This window comes from Fistularia commersonii, chromosome 14, assembly GCF_037954325.1.
Source record: "Fistularia commersonii isolate RoL2024-O1a breed Wild chromosome 14, RoL_Fcom_v1.0, whole genome shotgun sequence".
Classification (NCBI taxonomy): Eukaryota; Metazoa; Chordata; class Actinopteri; order Syngnathiformes; family Fistulariidae; genus Fistularia; species Fistularia commersonii.
In genome coordinates, this window is record NC_141297.1 from 5,207,892 (window position 1) to 5,232,297 (window position 24,406).

The following is a 24,406-nucleotide window of genomic DNA, read 5'->3' on the forward strand; positions in this document are numbered from 1 at the left end:
ACATATCCTTACCTCTCAGTTATTGTCAAGTTCTAGAAGAGACTTTAGAATCAAAGATACCTGGTCAGAGATGGAATAAAAGATTTGGTCCAGAAATGCTGGCTCTAGATGATCTACCAAAGGGGTTTAAGACAAATCTGTAGCACAAAGACAATGGAATTAAGTCCCAGACTCAGGGAGTCCATAGGAATCTAAAAAGTCTAATCCACCAAGGTTCAGACCCCAAAAAGAAGGCAAACTACCAAGAGGGGAAATAAAATAAGATTTTGCTGAGAACATGAAACTGAGAAAAATGCTGGGAAATTGGATGAGGGGAGAAGTTTTCAAAAAAAGCAAAGTCCAGTTAATATGACAAGATTTTAACACAATACCATGTTTGATGTATAATCCAGGTCTGGCCTTTTACAAAAAAAAACCTTTAAATAGAAATGAGAACACCATTTAACCCGGATTAATTGTTCTAAGGACACACTTCCTTTCACACTATGAGAGTCTTATTCGTGGTCTCCATCTTTTCCCCTCAGAGGTGATCAGCTGGAGTCAGATGTTCTCAGTGGTCCGTCTGTCCAGCAGCATCAAACACACCTGGACTCTGTACTTATATGTAAATGTACAAACACCACTGTCAAGCAGAGCTACTCAAGTGACCTTCTGGTCCAAACAGTGTCAGTGCTGTACTCTGTAAACCCCAAGGGTTTTCAGTGGAGCACAAAAGATCTGATGGTGTTTCTACTGCTCATGTTGACCTTCAACCCTGTTCCAGCTGCTGGAGGAGAACATGATCAGCCTCGTGAGGAAGGAGATGAAGAGAGTCCAGAGGCTCCTGACTACAGATTACCCAGAGAGCTACTGGAGTCAGACTGAGGACGACGAGGTGCTGGTGGGTGAAGATGAAGAGAAGAGGAAGAGCAGCAGGGAGGCCTTTCTGAAGATCACACTGCACCTCCTGAGGAGAATGAAGGAGGAGGAGCTGGCTGATCGTCTGCAGAGCAGTAAGACTGGAGATTCATCTCCTCTCCATTTCAAGTATTTAGATTGTCTCTGAAACCTGGAGACATCTGGACTGGCTTCAGGTCACCTGGGGATGCTTCAGCTCTCATCAGAAAGACTGGTCCACTTTTATTTAGAATGTTAGAGAAAAACATCAGTGACTAATAACACATTTTATTATCAGTCTCCAAACCCGATCTTGTGATTGGCTTAGAGTAGCTGACACTGGACCTGTTTGGTTTGGTTCTCATCAGTTCCAGTTTTTTTGTTCATGGTTTCATCTGAGATGCTTCCTCCAAAAGGAAGTCATCTGACTGTCCATTTATCCACCTCCTGGAAAGGTTGAGTTTCTGCTTGTTTACAAAGTATTTATCAGCTTCTTTCACATGTTAAGCTTTATCCTTTGGCCTTTCAAACATCTCCAGGTCATCTTCTAGGCCCAGACCTTCACACCAGTTGTGTTTTCCTTATGTGACAAGTGGTTTACAAGACCTGAATGACAGAAAATCCCCACAATGACTCTTTCTTCTCCAGGAACTTGTGCTGCTGAGTGTCAATATGAGCTGAAGTGCAGACTGCAGAAGAACTTTCAGTGTATCTTCGAGGGGATCACCAGAGCAGGAAACCCAACTCTTCTCAATGACATCTTCACAGAGCTCTACATGACAGAGGGAGGGGCTGCAGGGGTCAACGATGAACACGAGGTCAGACAGATTGAAGCAGCATCCAGGAAGTCAACCAGACCAGAAACAACCATCAGGCGAGAAGACATTTTTAAAGGCTTACCTGGACGAGATGGACCAATCAGAACAGTGCTGACAAAGGGAGTGGCTGGTATTGGGAAAACAGTCTTAACACAAAAGTTCACTCTGGACTGGGCTGAAGACAAAGCCAACCAGGACATACAGTTCCTGTTTCCATTCACCTTCAGAGAGCTGAATGTGCTGAAAGGGACAAAGTACAGCTTGGTGGACCTTGTTCATCTCTTCTTCACTGAAACCAAAGAAGCAGGAATCTGCCGTTTTGAAGAATATCAGGTTGCCTTCATCTTAGACGGTCTGGATGAGTGTCGACTTCCTCTGGACTTCAACAAGATCCTGACTGATGTTACAGAGTCCGCCTCAGTGGATGTGCTGCTGACCAATCTCATCAGGGGGAATCTGCTTCCCTCTGCTCGCCTCTGGATCACCACAAGACCTGCAGCGGCCAATCAAATCCCTCCGCAGTGTGTTGGCATGGTGACAGAGGTCAGAGGATTCACAGACCTCCAGAAGGAAGAGTACTTCATGAAGAGATTCAGAGATGCAGAGCAGGCCCAAAGAGTCATGAAACACATCAAGACCTCCAGAAGTGTCCACATCACACACTGGAATCCAGAGAACAAACAGATGATCTTGTCTTTAGGAAAACTGGCTTTTGAGCAGCTGCAGAAAGGCAACCTGATCTTCTATGAATCAGACCTGACAGAGTGTGACTTGGATATCAGTGCAGCCTCAGTGTACTCAGGAGTGTTCACACAGATCTTTAAAGAGGAGAGAGGACTCTACCTGGACAAGGTGTTCTGCTTTGTCCATCTCAGCGTCCAAGAGTTTCTCGCTGCTGTTCATGTCCATCTGACCTCCTTCAATTCTGGTGTCACTCTGCTCCCTAAAAAACAGACATCAAGGATGTTTAAAGTCTTTCATAAGAGTTCAAGTCAAACAGACTTCTATCAGAATGCTGTGGAGGAGGCATTACAGAGTCCAAATGGACACCTGGATTTGTTCCTTCGTTTCCTCCTTGGTGTTTCACTGAAGACCAATCAGAAACTCCTTGGACTGGTGACTGAGGAAGGAATTGAGTCAGGGACCAATCAGGAAACAATTGGATTCATCAAGGAGAAGATCAGAAACAACTTGTCTCCAGAGAAAAACATCAATCTGTTCCACTGTTTGAATGAACTCAGAGATCATTCACTCGTGGAACAGATCCAACAGCAGCTGAGATCAGGATGTCTCTCAGTAGATCATCTTTCTCCTGCTCACTGGTCGGCTCTGGTCTTTATCCTACTCTCATCTGATGAAGATCTGGACGTGTTTGATCTGAAGAAATACTCTGCTTCAGAGGAGGCTCTTCTGAGGTTACTGCAAGTGGTCAAGGCTTCAAATAAATCTCAGTAAGTGGATGAAATGCTGAGTTTGTGAAAAATTTCAATTTTCTTTGGCACGTAGTTTGAATCCATGTATGAATAATCAAAGACATTTGCTTTCATTGTTGATTCTTCATAGACTGAGTGTCTGTAACCTGTCAAAGAGAAGTTGTGAACATCTGTCCTCAGTTCTCAGCTCTCAGTCCTCCAGTCTGAGACACCTGGATCTGAGTAACAACCAACTGAAAGATTCAGGTGTTAAGCAGTTGTCTGCTGGACTGGAGAGTCCACATTGTCACCTGGAAACCCTCAGGTCAGTATACAGCAAGTGCTGCTATGTATTTTACTATCTTTCAGTGTGATTCACTCAGATCTTCCTACGCTCAACCACAGAGATGAACGGGTCCATTTTCATACATAAGGCGCACCGCGTTACAAGGCGCGTGATAAAACATACGGTATATAAAGCGAAACAAAACAGTCAGTTTAGTCGAACTTTATTCATCTCCAGACAAACCCAACCTGCAAAAACTCATTTCGTGGAGATCTTGTGCACGCCCCCCACACACACACACAAACATACATGCACACAAAAGAGGTCACTTAACTTCACCAACATTTTATTGTTCCTTTTATTTACAAGTAATCTGTTCTAAATAGAACAAATACAAATGCTGCTTGCTTTGCAGACTTGAACAACTTCCCTGACACTTCAATGTCAGACCATTCAGTGTGAATTCATTTGTTGATTGAACAGGAAATCATGTTGCAAACAGTACACCATGCCACACTGTCATTGTTTTTCACCCTTATGAGTTTGTGTAAGGGGAGGTGAAGGGTGTTTTATAGTTTTGGTTTTTGGAGCACGCTGCTTCTCCCATCTCGCAAGCTGCACCGACTTAACTGACAACTTCAGTCCCCGGGAAAGTAACTGAAAGCTTATTGGCTTATTTTGCTGAGTAAACCAATCAGGATGCTCTCTGTTTAGCACGCACAATGAACAGGCACACACACACAGTTCCGCACGCACACTCAGTCTCTCTCACTCTCAATCGTGTGTGTGTGCATTCTAAGATGCGTATTAGATGCCCGTGATAGCGGACACCTGAAGTGAGTGTGAAATTACATTACATTACAGGTCCTTCTCTAAAAATTTGCATATTGTGATAAAGTTTATTATTTTCCATAATGTAATGATAAAAATTAAACTTTCATATATTTTAGATTCATTACACGCAACTGAAGTAGTTCAAGCCTTTTATTGTTTTAATATTGATGATTTTGGCAAAAAAGTAAAGAAAAACCAAAAATCCTTATCTCAAAAAATTAGCATATGTCATCTGACAGCCCTTGATAAAACACAGTGGACCAACACCAGCAGCTGACATGGCACCCCAGAGCATCTCCGACTGTGGGTACTTGACACTGGACTTCAGGCATTTTGGCATTTCCTTCTCACCAGTCTTCCTCCAGACTCTGGCACCTTGATTTCCGAATGACATGCAAAATTTGCTTTCATCCGAAAAAAGTACTTAGGACCACTGAGCAACAGTACAGCACTGCTTCTCCGTCGCGCAGGTCAGGCGCATATGCCACTGTTTCTGGTTCAAATGTGGCTTGACATGGGGAATGCGGCACCTGTAGCCCATTTCCTGCACGTGCCTGTGCACGGTGGCTCTGGATGTTTCTACTCCAGACTCAGTCCACTGCTTCCACAGCTCCCCCAAGGTCTGGAATCGGCCCTTCTCCACAATCTCCCTCAGGGCCCGGCCACCTTTTCTGGTTGTGCAGCGTTTACTGCAACACTTTTTCCTTCCCACAGACATCCCACTGAGGTGCCTTGATACAGCACTCTGGGAACAGCCTATTCAGACAGAGATTTCTTTCTGTCAATGATGGCCTTCTGGACAGCGGTCAGGTCGGCAGTCTTACCCATGATTGCGGTTTGAGTAATGAACCGGGCTGGGAGTTTTTAAAAGCCCCACGAATCTTTTGCGGGTGTTTAGAGTTAATTCGTTGATTCAGATGATTAGGTTAATAGCTCGTTTAGAGTACCTTTTCATGATATGCTAATTTTTTGAGATAGGGATTTTTGGTTTTTCTTTACTTTTTTGCCAAAATCATCAATATTAAAACAATAAAAGGCTTGAACTACTTCAGTTGCATGTAATGAATCTAAAATATATGAAAGTTTAAATTTTATCATTACATTATGGAAAAAAATGAACTTTATCACAATATGCAAATTTTTAGAAAGACCTGTACATTACAGTCATTTGGCAGACGCTTTTATCCAAAGCGATTTGGAACAACATTGTCTTCCAGCTCTATATAATTAGTTATCCAACATTGTCGCCCTGATTTAAGACGACCGCCATTGGTACCGATGACCTACAGGGAACCAATGGAACCTGGGCTGCTGTAGGTCGATGAAGGAAAGGAGGAAGGCGTGTTCGGAAGCAGAGAGAGAGGAGGAAACGAAAGAGCCTGGGACTGAGAGTAGGGACTTTGAATATCGGGACTATGACGGGAAAAGGTAGAGAGTTGGTCGACATGATGCAGAGAAGGAAGGTGGATCTACTGTCCAGGAGACAAGGTGGAAAGGTAGTAAGGCTAGAGATGGTCAGAAAATGAGAATTTGTATTTGACATTGAAAACTGCGACATGGGCGATAAACAGTCATTGATCCAAGGACCAGTACCGGTCTGCGACCCAGGGGTTGGGAACCACTGGTCTAGGACAGGGGTGGGAAAATTACGGCCCGTAGGCCACATCCGACCCGTTGGTCTTTTTAATCCGGCCCACCAAAGATTGGTACAGAATTCAGACTTGATGTGAATGAATGATTGGATCAATGAATGTGGGAGCTCAAACAGGAGATTATTTCATTTTTGGAGCTACTTGAGAACACTTGAGAATTTTCCTGAGCTGAAAGACACAGATTGGCTTTGTGATTCAGCCTTTACCGTGGACATACTGACACACATGAATGAGCTGGACGTGAAGCGACAAGGGAAAAACCGGTTTGTGCATGAAATGCAAGCAAACGTCAGAGGCTTCAAAACCAAGCTGGTTTTATTTTCAAAACAAATATCAGATGAGTCTGATATGTACTGTTAACAAATGAGTTTTTTGTTTTTTTGTTTTTTTATATGTATCGTATCTTGTGCTGACCCGGGCCGTCTGTCAAATTTTAAAAGTCAATGCGGCCACCCAGCCAAAAAGTTTGCCCACACCTGGTCTAGAAACAGTTACAATGATAAAAAGACAGGAGGCAGAGCTCGAGGTTGCAGAGATGAAGATGCTAAGGTTCTCTTTGGAAGTGACCAGGATGGACAGGGACAGGAATGAGTTTATGCTGGAGAGACCCAACAAAAAAAAAACCTTTCACTTTCGATTTGATGAAGCTGTTTTTTTCCATTTGCGCGCGGCACTTAGACCTTAGACTTCCTCTCTCGCTCTCTCTCTCACCCACACAGACACACACACACTTGAAGTGTATCGTCGCTATGCCGCATATATATTGTAGCGAGTCACGAATGTTGGGGTTTATGTTGATGCTTGTTTTCTGTGTGATAAAACGCCACTAGCGTTTATACATATATATATATATAGAGAGAGAGAGTAGCGTTTATATATACATATATATATACATATATATATATATATATATATATATATATATATATACTGCTCAAAAAAAAAGGGAACACTTGAACAACACAATGTAACATGTAACTCCAAGTCAATCACACTTCTGTGAAATCATAGTGTCCACTCAGGAAGCAACGCAGATTCATTTTGACTTGTTTTAAGGACATTACATCAAAGTTGGATCAGCCTGGAGTTTGTTTTTACACTTTAATTTTGAGTGTGGTTCCTAATCCAGACCTCCATGGGTTGATAGAATTGATTTCCATTGATCATTTTTGTGTGATTTTGTTGTCAGCACATTCAACTGTGTAGAGAGCAAAGTATTTCATGAGAATATTTCATTCATTTAGATTTAGGATGTGTTTTTTAAGTGTTCCCTTTATTTTTTTGAGCAGTGTATGTATATATATATATACACACACACACACACACTCACACACATATATATATATATATAAACATAGACCTCAACATTCGTGACTCGCTACGATATATACTGTGTGTGGAACGGCGACCATACACTTCAAGTGTGTGTGCGAGAAAGATAGAGGAAGTCAAGGGGCAGCACCCAAATGGAAAAAACAACTTCGTCAACTTGAAAGTGAAAGGTTTCTTCTCCTTTCCAGCAGTTCGTTTCAACGGCTGTGCGCGGACTACCAGTCTCCGGTCTTCACCGTCTGGTCTCATCTCTCCGGTAAGTGTCTCCCTGCAGGTAGAGAGTTGGGCAACATGATGCAGAGAAGGAAGGTGGATATACTGTCCAGGAGACAAGGTGGAAAGGTAGTAAGGCTAGAGATGGTCAGAAAATGAGAATTTGTATTTGACATTGAAAACTGCGACATGGGCGATAAACAGTCATTGATCCAAGGACCAGTACCGGTCTGCGACCCAGGGGTTGGGAACCACTGGTCTAGGACAGGGGTGGGAAAATTACGGCCCGTAGGCCACATCCGACCCGTTGGTCTTTTTAATCCGGCCCACCAAAGATTGGTACAGAATTCAGACTTGATGTGAATGAATGATTGGATCAATGAATGTGGGAGCTCAAACAGGAGATTTGGAGCTACTTGAGAACACTTGAGAATTTTCCTGAGCTGAAAGACACAGATTGGCTTTGTGATTCAGCCTTTACCGTGGACATACTGACACACATGATTGAGCTGGACGTGAAGCGACAAGGGAAAACCCGGTTTGTGCATGAAATGCAAGCAAACGTCAGAGGCTTCAAAACCAAGCTGGTTTTATTTTCAAAACAAATATCAGATGAGTCTGATATGTACTGTTAACAAATGAGTTTTTTGTTTTTTTGTTTTTTTATATGTATCGTATCTTGTGCTGACCCGGGCCGTCTGTCAAACTTTAAAAGTCAATGCGGCCACCCAGCCAAAAAGTTTGCCCACACCTGGTCTAGAAACAGTTACAATGATAAAAAGACACACACACACACGCACACACTTGCAGTGTATCGTCGCTATGCCGCATATATATTGTAGCGAGTCACGAATGTTGGGGTTTATATTGATGCTTGTTTTCTGTGTGATAAAACGCTACTAGCGTTTATACATATATATATATATAGAGAGAGAGAGAGAGTAGCGTTTATATATATATCCGTTTGGGTGCTATATATATATATATATATATATATAATATACTGCTCAAAAAAAAGGGAACACTTGAACAACACAATGTAACATGTAACTACAAGTCAATCACACTTCTGTGAAATCATAGTGTCCACTCAGGAAGCAACGCAGATTCATTTTGACTTGTTTTAAGGACATTACATCAAAGTTGGATCAGCCTGGAGTGTGTTTTTACACTTTAATTTTGAGTGTGATTCCGAATCCAGACCTCCATGGGTTAATACATTTGATTTCCATTGATCATTTTTGTGTGATTTTGTTGTCAGCACATTCAACTGTGTAGAGAGCAAAGTATTTCATGAGAATATTTCATTCATTTAGATTTAGGATGTGTTTTTTAAGTGTTCTCTTTATTTTTTGAGCAGTGTATATATATATATATATATATATATATATACACACACATACACACACACACACACACACACACACACGCACACATATATATATATATATCAACATAGACCTCAACATTCGTGACTCGCTACGATATATACTGTGTGTGGAACGGTGACCATACACTTCAAGTGTGTGTGCGAGAAAGATAGAGAGAGGAAGTCAAGGGGCAGCACCCAAACGGAAAGACAACTTCGTCAAATTGAAAGTGAAAGGTTTCTTCTCCTTTCCAGCAGTTCGTTTCAACAGCTGTGCGCGGACTACCAGTCTCCGGTCTTCACCGTCTGGTCTCATCTCTCCGGTAAGTGTCTCCCTGCAGGAGGACGTCCTGCGTTTCAAACGCCGTTATGAAGTCGGAACCCCGGAAACGGAGAACAAGCAGAGGGAACTCTTCTACAACTTGTTGTGCCTCAAGATCAGATCTTTTACCTTCTCCAAATGGAACGAAGCATTTATTTCATGATTCGACTGTGTTTATATATTCAAGATGTTTTCCTTTCTCATTCTATTTCCCAGGATATTTGGCCTTTTGCTAGAGTCTCGAGGAGATAACATCGAATTCGACCCATCAGGTCATCACCAGACCTCTGCGTGGCACTGATTGTGGGTAAGAAAAAGGATCAAGAAAACCTGAGGTGGGGATTAAAAAAGCCAACAGTCTCCGTCACGGAGCTTCCAGGTTCTGCCCTCCCGTCAATGAAAATTCACCTTCATGGGGAAACACCGAGGTCGATGGGGAGTGACTAACACAAACACACACACACACACACACACACATGCGAGGAGACCCGTGGTTCAAGTGAATTGATGGGTGGAAAATTCCATTCTCAAATTAATAATGTTTAAAAAGGCATGGCAGTGATTTTAGAAGGTATCAATGCTATTATTATTATTATTATCGTTGTTGTTATCATATTATTGCTGAAATGTAATAATAGACAACAACCAGCAGGTGGTGGCAAAGCAGGACAAGTCATCTATTAATTGCCTGCAGACCCATATTTTTAAGTTGCTCACTTGTCTGGCTCCTTTCTTCAGAAGGATTCTTAGATATTATTTATAAAGGTGGGGAGTTGGTCTTTTATCTGCAAAGGTTTTGGGTGCAGCATGTTGAAATAACAAAGGAATACTGTGTGCATGTTAACTTGCTCCTCGTCCCGACCGAGCAAGAAGTGGTGATTACTTTCATTGGCTCCAGGAGCAAATATCCAGGTCTGGGAGGAGTTTGGAGAGGCCACGGTGAAGGACTCTTGGGTGGGCGAGAGAAGGTTCTAGGAAACTGTCATAAGATGGAGGCAAAAGGAGCAGGGCAAGATGTTTGCAGGTGTGGAAGAACTGTTGAACACAGTTTGGGACATTATTGGGTGGCAGAAGGAGCACTTTGAGGACCTCCTTGAGATGGTCAGATAGAATCTCAGTAGCTTCTGCACTCCCACAACTATCACAGGGACGGATCTGCTGGTGCACATTTGGATGGATGAGGTGGAGGAGAGCAGGTTGGAGGAGCAAAGATTGAAGCTTTTTTATGTTTAGTGGTTTAATGGTTTTGTGTGTGTGTGTGTGTGTGTGTGTGTGTGTGTGTGTGTGTGTGTGTGTGTGTGTAGACTCTGCGATGAATAAGTGTGAGGACAGAGAGGAGGGAGTCCTTCCATCTCAAATCGTTCTGCATGGAGACGATGATGTCCAGACTGAAGCTCAGAGGTGAGAGGATGATCTCCAACTGTCTGTGACTGATCTCCATGTCAGATCTCATCATTATTCACCCTCTCACTTCTGTGTGTTGAAGTCCTGAGCAGCAGCTCAGACCTGGACCCGGATCAGGACCCAGCTGTGTGTCCCTCAGAAGTGACCGTTCAGTGGACCAGCCAATAGAATTCAAAGGTGGACGTTCCACCGATCAAAGGTCGGATTAAAACCTAAATTGCTCGACCTCCAGACAAACTGCCTTCTATGTTTTGTTCTATATTCTATGATATGTATATTACTAACTCTGTCATGATCTTATGACTGTTTATCACTCATGTTGCAATTTTCAATTTCAAATACATTCAAATTCACATTCTCAGTTTCTGACCAGTTTGCATTTCATCCAATGGATCCGTGTAGAAAACATGACATACGTTACAGGACAGGTCCTTCCCTTTTCATCACCTGGCGCCTCCTGTTGTTCAGAGAGTGATGTTACATTCTGTGGAAAGACCACTTACTTTTTGCCACAAAGATGGTTCAAATTTGTTAAAGTGTTTAAGCTTTCAGTGGTCAGATACATTTATTGCATTTACTGATGGACTGATTCTATCAGGATGTAGAAGAAGTTAAATTTGTGTCAATCAGACAGTGAGGTGTTAAACCAACATGAGTTTTATGTTTGGGACAATTTGGGAAATGACTCTTACTCTTTTCCTGACTCTATATGTAGAATGATGTTTGGATGGTATGCAGGATATAAGATAGTAATTTTTCAAATTTTCTTGCAAATTAAATTTTGTGGTTTATCAATTATGATGTTCTTATTCAGCCAGGGCTGTACATACCCTTACCTTTGTATTTGAGGATATAATTTTAATGCTGGTTTTTCTCTGTTTAGTTCAGACTGACTGGTTCCTCTCAGTTATTGTCAAGTTCTATAAGAGACTTTAGAATCAAAGATACCTGGTTGGACATGGAATAAAAGATTTGGTCCAGAAATGCTGGCTCTAGATGATCTACCAAAAGGGTTTAAGAACATTTTGTTGCACAAAGACTGTGACATTAAGTCCCAGACTGACGGAGTCCATAAGAATATAAAAAGTCTAATCCACCAAGGTTCAGACCCCAAAAAGAAGGCAAGAAACCAAGAAAGGAAATAAAATAAGATTTTGCTGAGAACATGACACTGAGAAAAATGCAGGGAAATCGGATGAGGGGAGAAGTCTTCAAAATAGCAAAGTCCAGTTAATATGACACTATTTTAACACAATACCATGTTTGATAAATAATCCAGGTTTGGTCTTTTACAATAAAAAAAAACACAACTCCTTTCACACTGTGAGAGTCTTACTCGTGGTCTCCATCTTTTCCCCTCAGAGGTGATCAGCTGAAGTCAGATGTTTGCAGTGGAGAGAGCTACTGGAGTCAGACTGAGGACGACGAGGTGCTGGTGGGTGAAGATGAAGAGAAGAGGAAGAGCAGCAGGGAGGCCTTTCTGAAGATCACACTGCACCTCCTGAGGAGAATGAAGGAGGAGGAGCTGGCTGATCGTCTGCAGAGCAGTAAGACTGGAGATTCACCTCACCCAACTCTTCTCAATTACATCTTCACGGAGCTCTACATGATAGAGGGAGATGATGCAGGGGTCAACAATGAACATGAGATCAGACAGATTGAAGCAGCATCCAGGAAGTCAACCAGACCAGAAACAACCATCAGACGAGAAGACATTTTTAAAGGGTTACCTGGAAGAGATGGACCAATCAGAACAGTGCTGACAAAGGGAGTGGCTGGTATTGGGAAAACAGTCTTGACACAGAAGTTCACTCTGGACTGGGCTGAAGACAAAGCCAACCAGGACATACAGTTCCTGTTTCCATTCACCTTCAGAGAGCTGAATGTTCTGAAAGGGAAAAAGTACAGCTTGGTGGAACTTGTTCATCTCTTCTTCACTGAAACCAAAGAAGCAGGAATCTGCCGTTTTGAAGAATATCAGGTTGCCTTCATCTTAGACGGTCTAAATGAGTGTCAACTTCCTCTGGACTTCAACAACAACAAGATCCTGACTGATGTTACAGAGTCCGCCTCAGTGGATGTGCTGCTGACCAATCTCATCAGGGGGAATCTGCTTCCCTCTGCCCGCCTCTGGATCACCACAAGACCCGCAGCGGCCAATCAAATCCCTCCGCAGTGTGTTGGCATGGTGACAGAGGTCAGAGGGTTCACAGACCTCCAGAAGGAAGAGTACTTCAGGAAGAGTTTCAGAGATGCAGAGCAGGCCCAAAGAGTCATGAAACACATCAAGACCTCCAGAAGTGTCCACATCATGTGCCACATCCCAGTCTTCTGCTGGATCACTGCCACAGTCCTGGAGGACGTGTTGAAGACCAGAGAGGGAGGAGAGCTGCCCAGGACCCTGACTGAGATGTACATCTATTTCCTGGTTGTTCAGGTCAAACTGATGAAAACCAAGTTGAATCAAGGACCTGCTACAGATCCACACTGGAATCCAGAGAGCGAGCAGTTGATCTTGTCTTTAGGAAAACTGGCTTTTGAGCAGCTGCAGAAAGGCAACCTGATCTTCTATGAATCAGACCTGACAGAGTGTGACTTGGATATCAGTGCAGCCTCAGTGTACTCAGGAGTGTTCACACAGATCTTTAAAGAGGAGAGAGGACTCTACCAGGACAAGGTGTTCTGCTTTGTCCATCTCAGTGTTCAAGAGTTTCTTGCTGCTCTTCATGTCCATCAGACCTTCTTCAATTCCAGTGTCAATCTGCTCCCTAAAAAACAAACATCAAGGATGTTTGAAGTCTTTCAAAAGAGTTCAACTCAAACAGACTTCTATCAGACTGCTGTGGAGGAGGCATTACAGAGTCCAAATGGACACCTGGACTTGTTCCTTCGTTTCCTCCTTGGTCTTTCACTGAAGACCAATCAGAAACTCCTTGGATTGGTGACTCAGAAAGAACCTCTCTCAGGAACCAGTCAGGAAACAATTGGATTCATCAAGGAGAAGATCAGAAACAACTTGTCTCCAGAGAAATCCATCAATCTGTTCCACTGTTTGAATGAACTCAGAGATCATTCACTCGTGGAACAGATCCAACAGCAGCTGAGATCAGGATGTCTCTCAGTAGATCATCTTTCTCCTGCTCACTGGTCGGCTCTGGTCTTCATCCTACTCTCATCTGATGAAGATCTGGACGTGTTTGATCTGAAGAAATACTCTGCTTCAGAGGAGGCTCTTCTGAGGTTCATGCCAGTGGTCAAGGCTTCACGTAAATCTCAGTAAGTGGATGAAATGCTGAGTTTGTGAAGAATTTCAGTTTCCTTTTATAAATCCAAATGAATCCAAATATGAATAATCAAAGGCATTTGTTTTCCTGGTTGATTCTTTCATAGACTGAGTGACTGTAACCTGTCAGAGAGAAGTTGTGAACGTCTGTCTTCAGTTCTCAGCTCTCAGTCCTCCAGTCTGAGACACCTGGATCTGAGTTACAATAACCTGCAGGATTCAGGTCTAGAGGAGTTGTCTGATGGACTGAAGAGTCCACATTGTCACCTGGAGACTCTCAGGTCAGAATAAAAGTTGTCTGAAAATGTATAAAGTCTTCTTAATGAGGATTTTCCTGTGTCAAATACTTTTTAAAATAAGTTGCCACAAATTTATAGCTTTATATTCCAGCTATGTAACTCAGTGAATCAATATGCTATGTGAAATTCAATATTTGATTATTTTTGTGTCAAGTATAATTCTTCATTTATTGTATTCATTTAGACTGGATGGCTGTAACCTGTCAGAGGGAAGTTGTGAATGTCTGTCTTCAGTTCTCAGCTCTCAGTCCTCCAGTCTGAGACACCTGGATCTGAGTAACAACCGGCTGGAGGATTCAGGGATAAAGCTGCTGTGTGTCGGACTTCAGAGTCCCAATTGTCACCTGGAGACTCTCAGGTAAACATATTGCTACTTGAGAAACTGCCCTGAATCTAGTTCATGTTTTTCAACACAAAATGTAACGCAGTTTGTGCAGGAAAACCATAATTAAAAGAAACGAGAAAACTAACATTCCACAGTCTGGTATAATTATTTAAATATCTCTTCAGGTTGATGGGCTGTAACCTGTCAAAGGGAAGTTGTGAACATCTGTCCTCAGTTCTGAGCTCTCAGTCCTCCAGTCTGACAGAGCTGGATCTGAGTGACAACGACCTGCAGGATTCAGGTGTAAAGCAGTTGTCTGCTGGACTAGAGAGTCCTCATTGTCACCTGGAGATTCTCAGGTCAGAATAAAATTGTCTAAAAATGTATAAAGTATTCTTAATAAGGATTTTCCAGGGTCAAATACTTTTTAAAAAATGTTGTCACAAATTAATAGCTTTACATTCAACTTTCAAGTTACTCAAAATGATTCAATGCGCTATGTAAAATTCAATATTTGACTATTTTTATGTCAAGTATAATTCTTCATTTATTGTATTTATTCAGACTGAGTGGCTGTAACCTGTCAGAGAGAAGTTGTGAACGTCTGTCTTCAGTTCTCAGCTCTCAGTCCTCCAGTCTGAGACACCTGGATCTGAGTAACAACCAGCTGGAGGATTCAGGGATAAAGCTGCTGTGTGTCGGACTTCAGAGTCCACATTGTCACCTGGAGACTCTCAGGTCAGAATAAAATTTGTCTGAAAATGTATAAATTCTTCTTGATGAGGATTTTCCAGTATCAAATACTTTTTTAAAATAAGTTGCCACCAATTTGTAGCTTTATATTCAAGTTATGTTACTCAGTGATTCAATGTGCCATCTAAAATTCAATATTTGACTATTATCATGTGAAGTATAATTATTGATTTGTTGTATTTATTCAGACTGAGTGGCTGTAACCTGTCAGAGAGAAGTTGTAAACGTCTGTCTTCAGTTCTCAGCTCTCAGTCCTCCAGTCTGAGACACCTGGATCTGAGTTACAACCGGCTGGAAGATTCAGGGATAAAGCTGCTGTGTGTCGGACTTCAGAGTCCCAATTGTCACCTGGAGACTCTCAGGTAAACATATTGCTACTTGAGAAACTGAAAAGGGTCTTTGTGAAGACTATTATGGTAAATGGAATTGTATTCAAACTTCATATACACTTCTGATTCAAATTTTGCAACCTTAACATTTATAGGTTATACTGAATTTGCTGGTCAGTGATCTTTTTTTTTTTTCAAATGATGGATGGCAAAAGAAATAGAAAACTCTGAGGTCACTATATAGCGTTTTTTTTTTACATGACAAAGATTTTTCATGAGATTATTAGCCAGTGTCATATTTTGTTTAAAAAATCTCCAAATTATAATTATATTCAGAGTAACATTACTATAAGGCGATCAAATGAAAATGCTGTCTCTAATTTCTTGAAAGGTTTTGTTGGTGGTTCGCTGGCATGAATCTAACGTTACTAAATAACTTGTTGTACAAACAGCATTTCTCTCAGAGCACATTAGAATCAAGCAAAATGTTCTGGCTACAAAAATTGATCAAAGAAAGCCACGTTAAATACACAGGTTCCTCTGCTGCAACTCAACATCTTTTCAGTAGAACTGACACATTCAGGGAACTCATGCTGATGGAACCCTCTTCCCTTCCTCTTTCGTCTCGTCCCAGAAGCCCGAGTAGATTCACACAAACTGTCATCTGGAAATACCAACTATGGAGTCATTTGACAAGATTAACCAAGGAACGTAGCTGAAACAGGGCTGGGTCCTGGCTGAACAATTTGACAGATATCTTGATAGACTATCATAATCATGTCACCAATGACCTGAGACTGGAATAGTTCAGACAAAAAAAATATTAAAAAAAGTAGTTTAATGTGCCCATCTTGCTCAGGTCCAGGTGCCTGCAGAACAGATCGCTAGATAGACTATCATAATTGTCTCACCAGTGCCCTGAATCTAGTTCATGTTTTTCAACACAAAATGTAACGCAGTTTGTGCAGGAAAACTATAATTAAAAGAAACGGGAAAACTAACATTCCACAGTCTGGTATAATTATTTAAATATCTCTTCAGGTTGATGGACTGTAACCTGTCAAAGAAAAGTTGTGAACATCTGTCCTCAGTTCTCAGCTCTCAGTCCTCCAGTCTGACAGAGCTGGATCTGAGTCACAACGACCTGCAGGATTCAGGTGTAAAGCAATTGTCTGCTGGACTGGAGAGTCCTCATTGTCACCTGGAAACCCTCAAGTCAGTAAACACTTTATTTGAAGTATTTATTTTATCTCAAGGCTGCTCTATATTTTTCTATGATTATTCTCGTCACATGATGATATTCAATGTCTCCTTTCCAGTCTCTCAGGTTGTCTGATCACAGAAGAAGGTTGTTCTTCTCTGGCCTCAGCTCTGAACTCCAACCCGTCCCATCTGAGACAGCTGGACCTGAGCTTCAACCATCCAGGAGACTCAGGAGTGAAGCTGCTGTCTGCTGGACTGGAGGATCCACACTGGAGGCTGGAGACGCTCAGGTCGGAAATCAAGAACTTAAATACTGAATATGCATAAACATAAACCAACAGTTTTCAACAAGACTTAACATAAATATAGAAATATTTGATTTCAGTTGTCTGACCGGTTCTCAGTCATCCAGGTCATGGTGAATTCTTATCAAAATCTTCTATTTGTGGCAACTGGACTTGAATTTCTTTACTTTAAGATGTTTCACCACTTGTCCACCTCATCATGCACCCTCTGAACAGCCAGGAAAGATTCACCACCAGAACCCCAGTAACTTCTGCATGAGCCTCAGTTCATGTGATCCAACAGGTTTCACTCCTTTAACTTTACCTTTTCACACTCCAATCCAGGTAATCCTAGAAAAGTTGCTCTTGTGTCCCAACGAACGGCAGCCACGTTAGCATAGAACACCCTTCGACCAAGTTTCGGAGTTTCTGCCGATCACCTCATACATTTAAATAACAAGCCACCATAACCTAGACCACCCAAAACCGTGGCAGTTAAATTTGCAAACTCTCCACAGGTCATTAGAACTGAAGAAGCCTCTCAGATGAAGTGTGAAACATCTTCCAGTGAAGAAATTCAAGTCCAGTAGCCATGTGAGATGCGGTTCTGGAATAGAATTTGCCCCCAATTCTTGAGTTTTACTTACCTGATCTAAATAAAAACACACTGCTGTGTTGATCCCTCACATCAGCAGGCCGTTGTTTGCAAAGCGGAAATAGTGGCTGTATTTAGGTTTCACCGCTCAAAAGGAGAAAACAAGTATTGAAAAACAGGAGATGAGATTCTTGTGTTTCTTCCTCCAGGGTGGACCATGGTGGAGAGCACAGGTTAAAACCTGGTGTGAGGAAGTGTAAGTGTGGATTTTCTCTTGATTCATGACAATTAAACACAATCAGCTTTGAGTGAAACACAGAGCTGATAGTTGAGGTGTTTCGTGGTTAAATCAGGGTTAACAGTAGATGACTGACAACCTGGACATCATGAGACTTTACAGAGAGTCACATCTCAGGGTATCAAGGAAAATTAATCCAAGAGATGATTCAAATGATTCATTATTTTTGTGTCTTATATTCTCTATCAGATTGGTGTGAACTCACATTGGACTCAAACACTGCAAACGGATGTCTGAAGCTGTCTGACAACAGGACAGTGACAGGCGTAGAAGAAGAACAACCATATCCTGATCATCCAGAGAGATTTGACTACTGGCCAATGTTGCTGTGTACAAATGGTTTGACTGGTCGCTGTTACTGGGAGGTGGAGTGGAGAGGACGTGTTCATGTAGCAGTGACTTACAGAGGAATCATAAGGAAAGGATTGTCGAGGCACATGTTTGGATGCAACGACCAGTCGTGGAATCTGCTCGTCTCTGCCAGTGGTTACAAAGTCCGTTACAATAACACAGTGACAACTATCTCGTCCCCTGTTGTCTCTAACAGAGTTGCAGTGTATGTAGACTGTCCTGGTGGCATTCTGTCCTTCTACAGCGTCTCTTCTGACAAACTGATTCACCTCCACACCTTCAACACCACATTTACCCAACCTCTTCATCCTGGGTTTAGAGTCGGTTGTGGTTCCTCAGTGTCTCTATGTTGATTGCAGGAGGGAGAGTCTTCACTCTGAACATCAGTCTTGTGACTCGGCTGTTAGGTCACAACACTCAGTAAGAATGCTGTCTTTTTCGGTATCTGGACCAGAACACATGCGGTTGTCAAGTTTAGCTAATGTTGTGTTGTATGTATCACTGAAGTGACAAAATTGAGGGCTTCCTTCTTATTTAATTTTAGAAAGTATAAACCATCAACTTCCTGGTAACATTATATCAAAATATTCATTTGACCATATGTTGATTTCGACTCTGGTGCTCGTGCAGGGATTTCTTTCCTTCATTTTTTAATAGTGTAATACAAAAGATTATGATATTGTCTATTCTAGACCACTATAGCACTCTATCAAAGTCAACTGTATTGTCAATACTGCCATATGTTTCACACATACAAAGGATTGAAACTGTGTTTCTTTAAGACCCACAGTGCATGGGTTATGTTCTGTTCTGTAAGAAAAGAACAAATAGCACCTATATTGTACAAATAAATATAACTTCATTGGATGATGTAACATAATAATGCACAGTTTTTTTATGGTCTAAGTTGAGATGGCTTGTTATGTTGCTATGAAACAAAAAAAAATATCTCAACTTGGACCAATCCCCACCTTGAGCAGTTATGTACTTAAAACTCCCCACAGAGAAGAAATCGAGTCCAGTTGCCTCGATAAGATTTGACAAGGATGAGCCTCGTACCCGTATTACTGAGATCCTCCACAGATCTTCTGACCGTTGTCATGGAGGTACCTGTAGACATTCCTGCTGGAGCAGCAAAGTGCTGCCATGAGGTTTAACATCACAACAGCAGAGATTAAACAAAGGAAAACCGTAAGGTGTATCTGAAAGATAATGCACACACACACAAACAAACAATATAAATGTTTTGGCTGTTTTCCCAATTATTTACCAACTTCCCTTTTCCAGTGAAATATTTAACTGAAAGTTACACTGTGCATCTGCCACCATTATTAAACATTTACAGGAACAGATGAACTTGTGACGCTACAGGTTTACTCATGGCATGAACATGGTGCAGCTACATACTCAAATCCAGAATTCCCAAAAGAAAGGAACATTTAAAATTGAGCCAGGGAGTGATTTTTGAGAAAACAAACTGTTGCAGTATAACAAAAAAAAAAAAAAAATTGAGAAGAAATTAGACTAAAAACATTTATTTTAGTGGTGATGCTGATGCTAGCACAAGAGTCTGAGCTTCAAGTCAGGGCAGACTTAACTCTCTCCAGGAGGCGTTAACAACTTTAGTTTTCCTGCTCTCGTCCATGAATTGAAAACCTTGAGTCTGAGGGTTTTACTCCATGACTGTAGATCAGGGGTGTCAAAGTCAAATACACGGAGGGCCAAAAAAACAAATTTGTTACAAGCCGAGGGGCTGGACTAATTGAGTGTGTTTATTAAAACATATTGAACTGACTGTACATAGCCTATTGAACCAAGACCTATATGCATAAAAGAAATTGCATGCATTATAAATTGAAAATGCAATATCTTGCTGCTCTATGATCATATCAATTACTGCTTTCAAATAGTAAAATGAGAAACTAAAAATAAATAAATAAAATCAGTTGTATTCTTTCTGATGGCTGCTATCTGCAATTAGTCCATTAACTGAAAAATAAATAAATAAAATATAATAAATCAAAATACAAAAATCTATGGCACACAGACAAAACAATACCTTCCTCAAAGAAAAATCACAGGTTTTGTAGAAACAAATTTAAAAATTGAACTGAATTGAAAACTAAAAATACGTTCACGCTCCGTGACGCTCACTTGTCTGAGGCTGAGCCTGATACTTGGTGGTGTCTCATCTTTTGTACAAGTTCCATTATGTTCGGGGTCAGGCTCTGAGATGAGGAAATCCTCAGGATTGAGTGAAGGTGGTAATTCAGTAAGACGGCTCCTGTGTGATGTTTTGTTTGGCTTCGTCAAAGAGAACAGTTGTTCACACAGGTTTGTGCTGCCAAACATAGAGAGCGTCCGAGCTGGGGCATTGTGTCGGGGATGAAAACGTGCAAACTCAGCAGCACCCACTCTCATATTTTTCCTTCCGTGTGTCATTGCACTGGAGCTCAATCAACTCCATTTGTAGGTTTGATGGTGCACTTTCCACCTCAACTGCAAAAGGATCGCTGAGCCGTGCAAACCTGCTCTCTTCGGCTTCACAGTCAGCAAATCGGCGTCGGAAGTCGGCAGCAAGTATGTTGAGTTTATCGGCAAACCGTGCACTCTTCCTGATGTTGCTGTCACTTGGGATCGCCGCATCCACCACTATGGCTGTTGTCAGAGCCATGAACTGACTTATGGATAATGATAATAATGAATTGATATTTATAATTGTATCCTTGTTTTTTATTATTACTTGTCTTGGTTACCTTTTATATTGATAAACTGATTTGTGCTGATGATGCACTTTGCTCCTCTTGATTATATAAGCCTGTTTCACCTGCTGTCTGGGAGGGAAGACAGGCGAGAGTAGGTCGCTTTACTTTTGTTGACCTGCAAGTTATTAGTTCTGATATGTAACTGTAATTAACAGTGATATTTTATTCTGCACGTCGTCTTGAATTTGTTATCTTTTCATGCAATAAATCTGCGAAACCAACGTCTTCAATTGGAGTGAATGTTTTGGCAGCGTGTCCTGCAATTTACAAGACCCATCGGCCTCTCAGCGACTCTAAACTTTTGCAGTTGCTAAAGCAGTTTGTCCACGTGGAGCTGGAAGATGGGCTGACAAGGGTGTTGATCTGCCTCCTTTAATTGTGTTTGAGTCAAATGAGCTTCTCAACTGGTCTTTGAATTGTCTCTGTTGTAATTACACAATATGACCAGCAGATGTCAGAAGAACGAAGCAAATCCGGTCCTTCAGTGTGATTCACTCAGATCTTCCTACGCTCAACCACAGAGATGAACGGGTCTATTTTCATACATAAGGCGCACCGCGTTACAAGGCGCATGATAAAACATACGGTATATAAAGCGAAACAAAACAGTCAGTTTAGTCGAATTTTATTCATCTCCAGACAACCCAACCTGCAAAAACTCATTTCGTGGAGATCTTGTGCACCCCCCCACACACACACACAAACATACATGCACACAACAGAGGTCACTTAACTTCACCAACATTTTATTGTTCCTTTTATTTACAAGTAATCTGTTCTAAATAGAACAAATACAAATGCTGCTTGCTTTGCAGACTTGAACAACTTCCCTGACACTTCAATATCAGACCATTCAGTGTGAATTCATTTGTTGATTGAACAGGAAATCATGTTGCAAACAGTACACCATGCCACACTGTCATTGTTTTTCACCCTTATGAGTTTGTGTAAGGGGAGGTGAAGTGTGTTTTATAGTTTTGGTTTTTGGAGCACGCTGCTTCTCCCATCTCGCCAGCTGCACCGACTAAACTGACAACTTCAGTCCCCGGGAAAGTAACTGAAAGCTTATTGGCTTATTTTGCTGAGTAAACCAATCAGGATGCTCTCTGTTTAGCACGCACAATGAACAGGCACACACACACAGTTCCGCACGCACACTCAGTCTCTCTCACTCTCAATCGTGTGTGTGTGCATTCTAAGATGCGTATTGGATGCCCGTGATAGCGGACACCTGAAGTGAGTGTGAAATTACATTACATTACAGGTCCTTCTCAAAAAATTAGCATATTGTGATAAGTTCATTTTCTTCCATAATGTAATGATAAAAATTAAACTTTCATATATTTCAGATTCATTACACACAACTGAAGTAGTTCAAGCCTTTTATTGTTTTAATATTGATGATTTTGGCAAAAAAGTAAAGAAAAACCAAAAATCCTTATCTCAAAAAATTAGCATATGTCATCTGACAGCCCTTGATAAAACACAGTGGACCAACACCAGCAGCTGACATGGCACCCCAGAGCATCTCCGACTGTGGGTACTTGACACTGGACTTCAGGCATTTTGGCATTTCCTTCTCACCAGTCTTCCTCCAGACTCTGGCACCTTGATTTCCGAATGACATGCAAAATTTGCTTTCATGCGAAAAAAGTACTTTGGACCACTGAGCAACAGTACAGCACTGCTTCTCCGTCGCGCAGGTCAGGCGCATATGCCGCTGTTTCTGGTTCAAATGTGGCTTGACCTGGGGAATGCGGCACCTGTAGCCCATTTCCTGCACACGCCTGTGCACGGTGGCTCTGGATGTTTCTACTCCAGACTCAGTCCACTGCTTCCACAGCTCCCCCAAGGTCTGGAATCGTCCCTTCTCCACAATCTCCCTCAGGGTCCGGTCACCTTTTCTGGTTGTGCAGCGTTTTCTGCCACACTTTTTCCTTCCCACAGACATCCCACTGAGGTGCCTTGATACAGCACTCTGGGAACAGCCTATTCAGACAGAGATTTCTTTCTGTCAATGATGGCCTTCTGGACAGCGGTCAGGTCGGCAGTCTTACCCATGATTGCAGTTTTGAGTAATGAACCGGGCTGGGAGTTTTTAAAAGCCTCACGAATCTTTTGCGGGTGTTTAGAGTTAATTCGTTGATTCAGATGATTAGGTTAATAGCTCGTTTAGAGTACCTTTTCATGATATGCTAATTTTTTGAGATAGGGATTTTTGGTTTTTCTTTCCTTTTTTGCCAAAATCATCAATATTAAAACAATAAAAGGCTTGAACGACTTCAGTTGCATGTAATGAGTCTAAAATATATGAAAGTTTAAATTTTATCATTACATTATGGAAAATAATGAACTTTATCACAATATGCAAATTTTTAGAAGGACCTGTACATTACAGTCATTTGGCAGACGCTTTTATCCAAAGCGATTTGGAACAACATTGTCTTCCAGCTCTATATAATTAGTTATCCAACATTGTCGCCCTGATTTAAGACGACCGCCATTGGTACCGATGACCTACAGGGAACCAATGGAAACTGGGCTGCTGTAGGTCGATGAAGGAAAGGAGGAAGGCGTGTTCGGAAGCAGAGAGAGAGGAGGAAACGAAAGAGCCTGGGACTGAGAGTAGGGACTTTGAATATCGGGACTGTGACGGGAAAAGGTAGAGAGTTGGTCGACATGATGCAGAGAAGGAAGGCGGATCTACTGTCCAGGAGACAAGGTGGAAAGGTAGTAAGGCTAGAGATGGTCAGAAAATGAGAATTTGTATTTGACATTGAAAACTGCGACATGAGCGATAAACAGTCATTAATCCAAGGACCAGTACCGGTCTGCGACCCAGGGGTTGGGAACCACTGGTCTAGGACAGGGGTGGGAAAATTACGGCCCGTAGGCCACATCCGACCCGTTGGTCTTTTTAATCCGGCCCACCAAAGATTGGTACAGAATTCAGACTTGATGTGAATGAATGATTGGATCAATGAATGTGGGAGCTCAAACAGGAGATTATTTCATTTTTGGAGCTACTTGAGAACACTTGAGAATTTTCCTGAGCTGAATGACACAGATTGACTTTGTGATTCAGCCTTTACTGTGGACATATTGACACACATGATTGAGTTGGACATGAAGCGACAAGGGAAAACCCGGTTTGTGCATGAAATGCAAGCAAACGTCAGAGGCTTCAAAACCAAGCTGGTTTTATTTTCAAAACAAATATCAGATGAGTCTGATATGTACTGTTAACAAATGAGTTTTTTGTTTTTTTGTTTTTTTATATGTATCGTATCTTGTGCTGACCCGGGCCGTCTGTCAAATTTTAAAAGTCAATGCGGCCACCCAGCCAAAAAGTTTGCTCACACCTGGTCTAGAAACAGTTACAATGATAAAAAGACAGGAGGCA

At 41.7% G+C, this 24,406-nt stretch overlaps 2 protein-coding genes across 2 annotated transcripts; both read left to right on the forward strand.

Moving 5' to 3' along the window:
- The first annotated feature begins 1,505 nt into the window (after positions 1-1,505).
- On the forward strand, positions 1,506-3,149 carry LOC147227023 (protein NLRC3-like). The gene has a single exon (XM_086159987.1). The coding sequence runs from the start codon at positions 1,506-1,508 to the stop codon at positions 3,147-3,149; it is 1,644 nt and encodes a 547-aa protein (XP_086016113.1).
- Positions 3,150-10,600: 7,451 nt separating this feature from the next.
- Positions 10,601-19,102, forward strand: LOC147227024 (uncharacterized). Its single transcript, XM_086158956.1, is given in 11 exon segments — positions 10,601-10,717; positions 11,881-13,794; positions 13,909-14,082; positions 14,285-14,458; positions 14,611-14,784; positions 14,990-15,187; positions 15,241-15,540; positions 16,549-16,722; positions 16,827-17,000; positions 17,799-17,845; positions 18,077-19,102. Coding segments are annotated over 10 exon segments (3,696 nt in total). The 5' UTR covers positions 10,601-10,717; positions 11,881-12,028; the 3' UTR covers positions 18,592-19,102.
- Positions 19,103-24,406: the final 5,304 nt, after the last annotated feature.

What these genes read in the sequence shown, in the direction of transcription:
- LOC147227023 (XM_086159987.1), top strand. Translation starts at nt 1,506, where the DNA reads ATGACTCTTTCTTCTCCAGGAACTTGTGCTGCTGAGTGTCAATATGAG.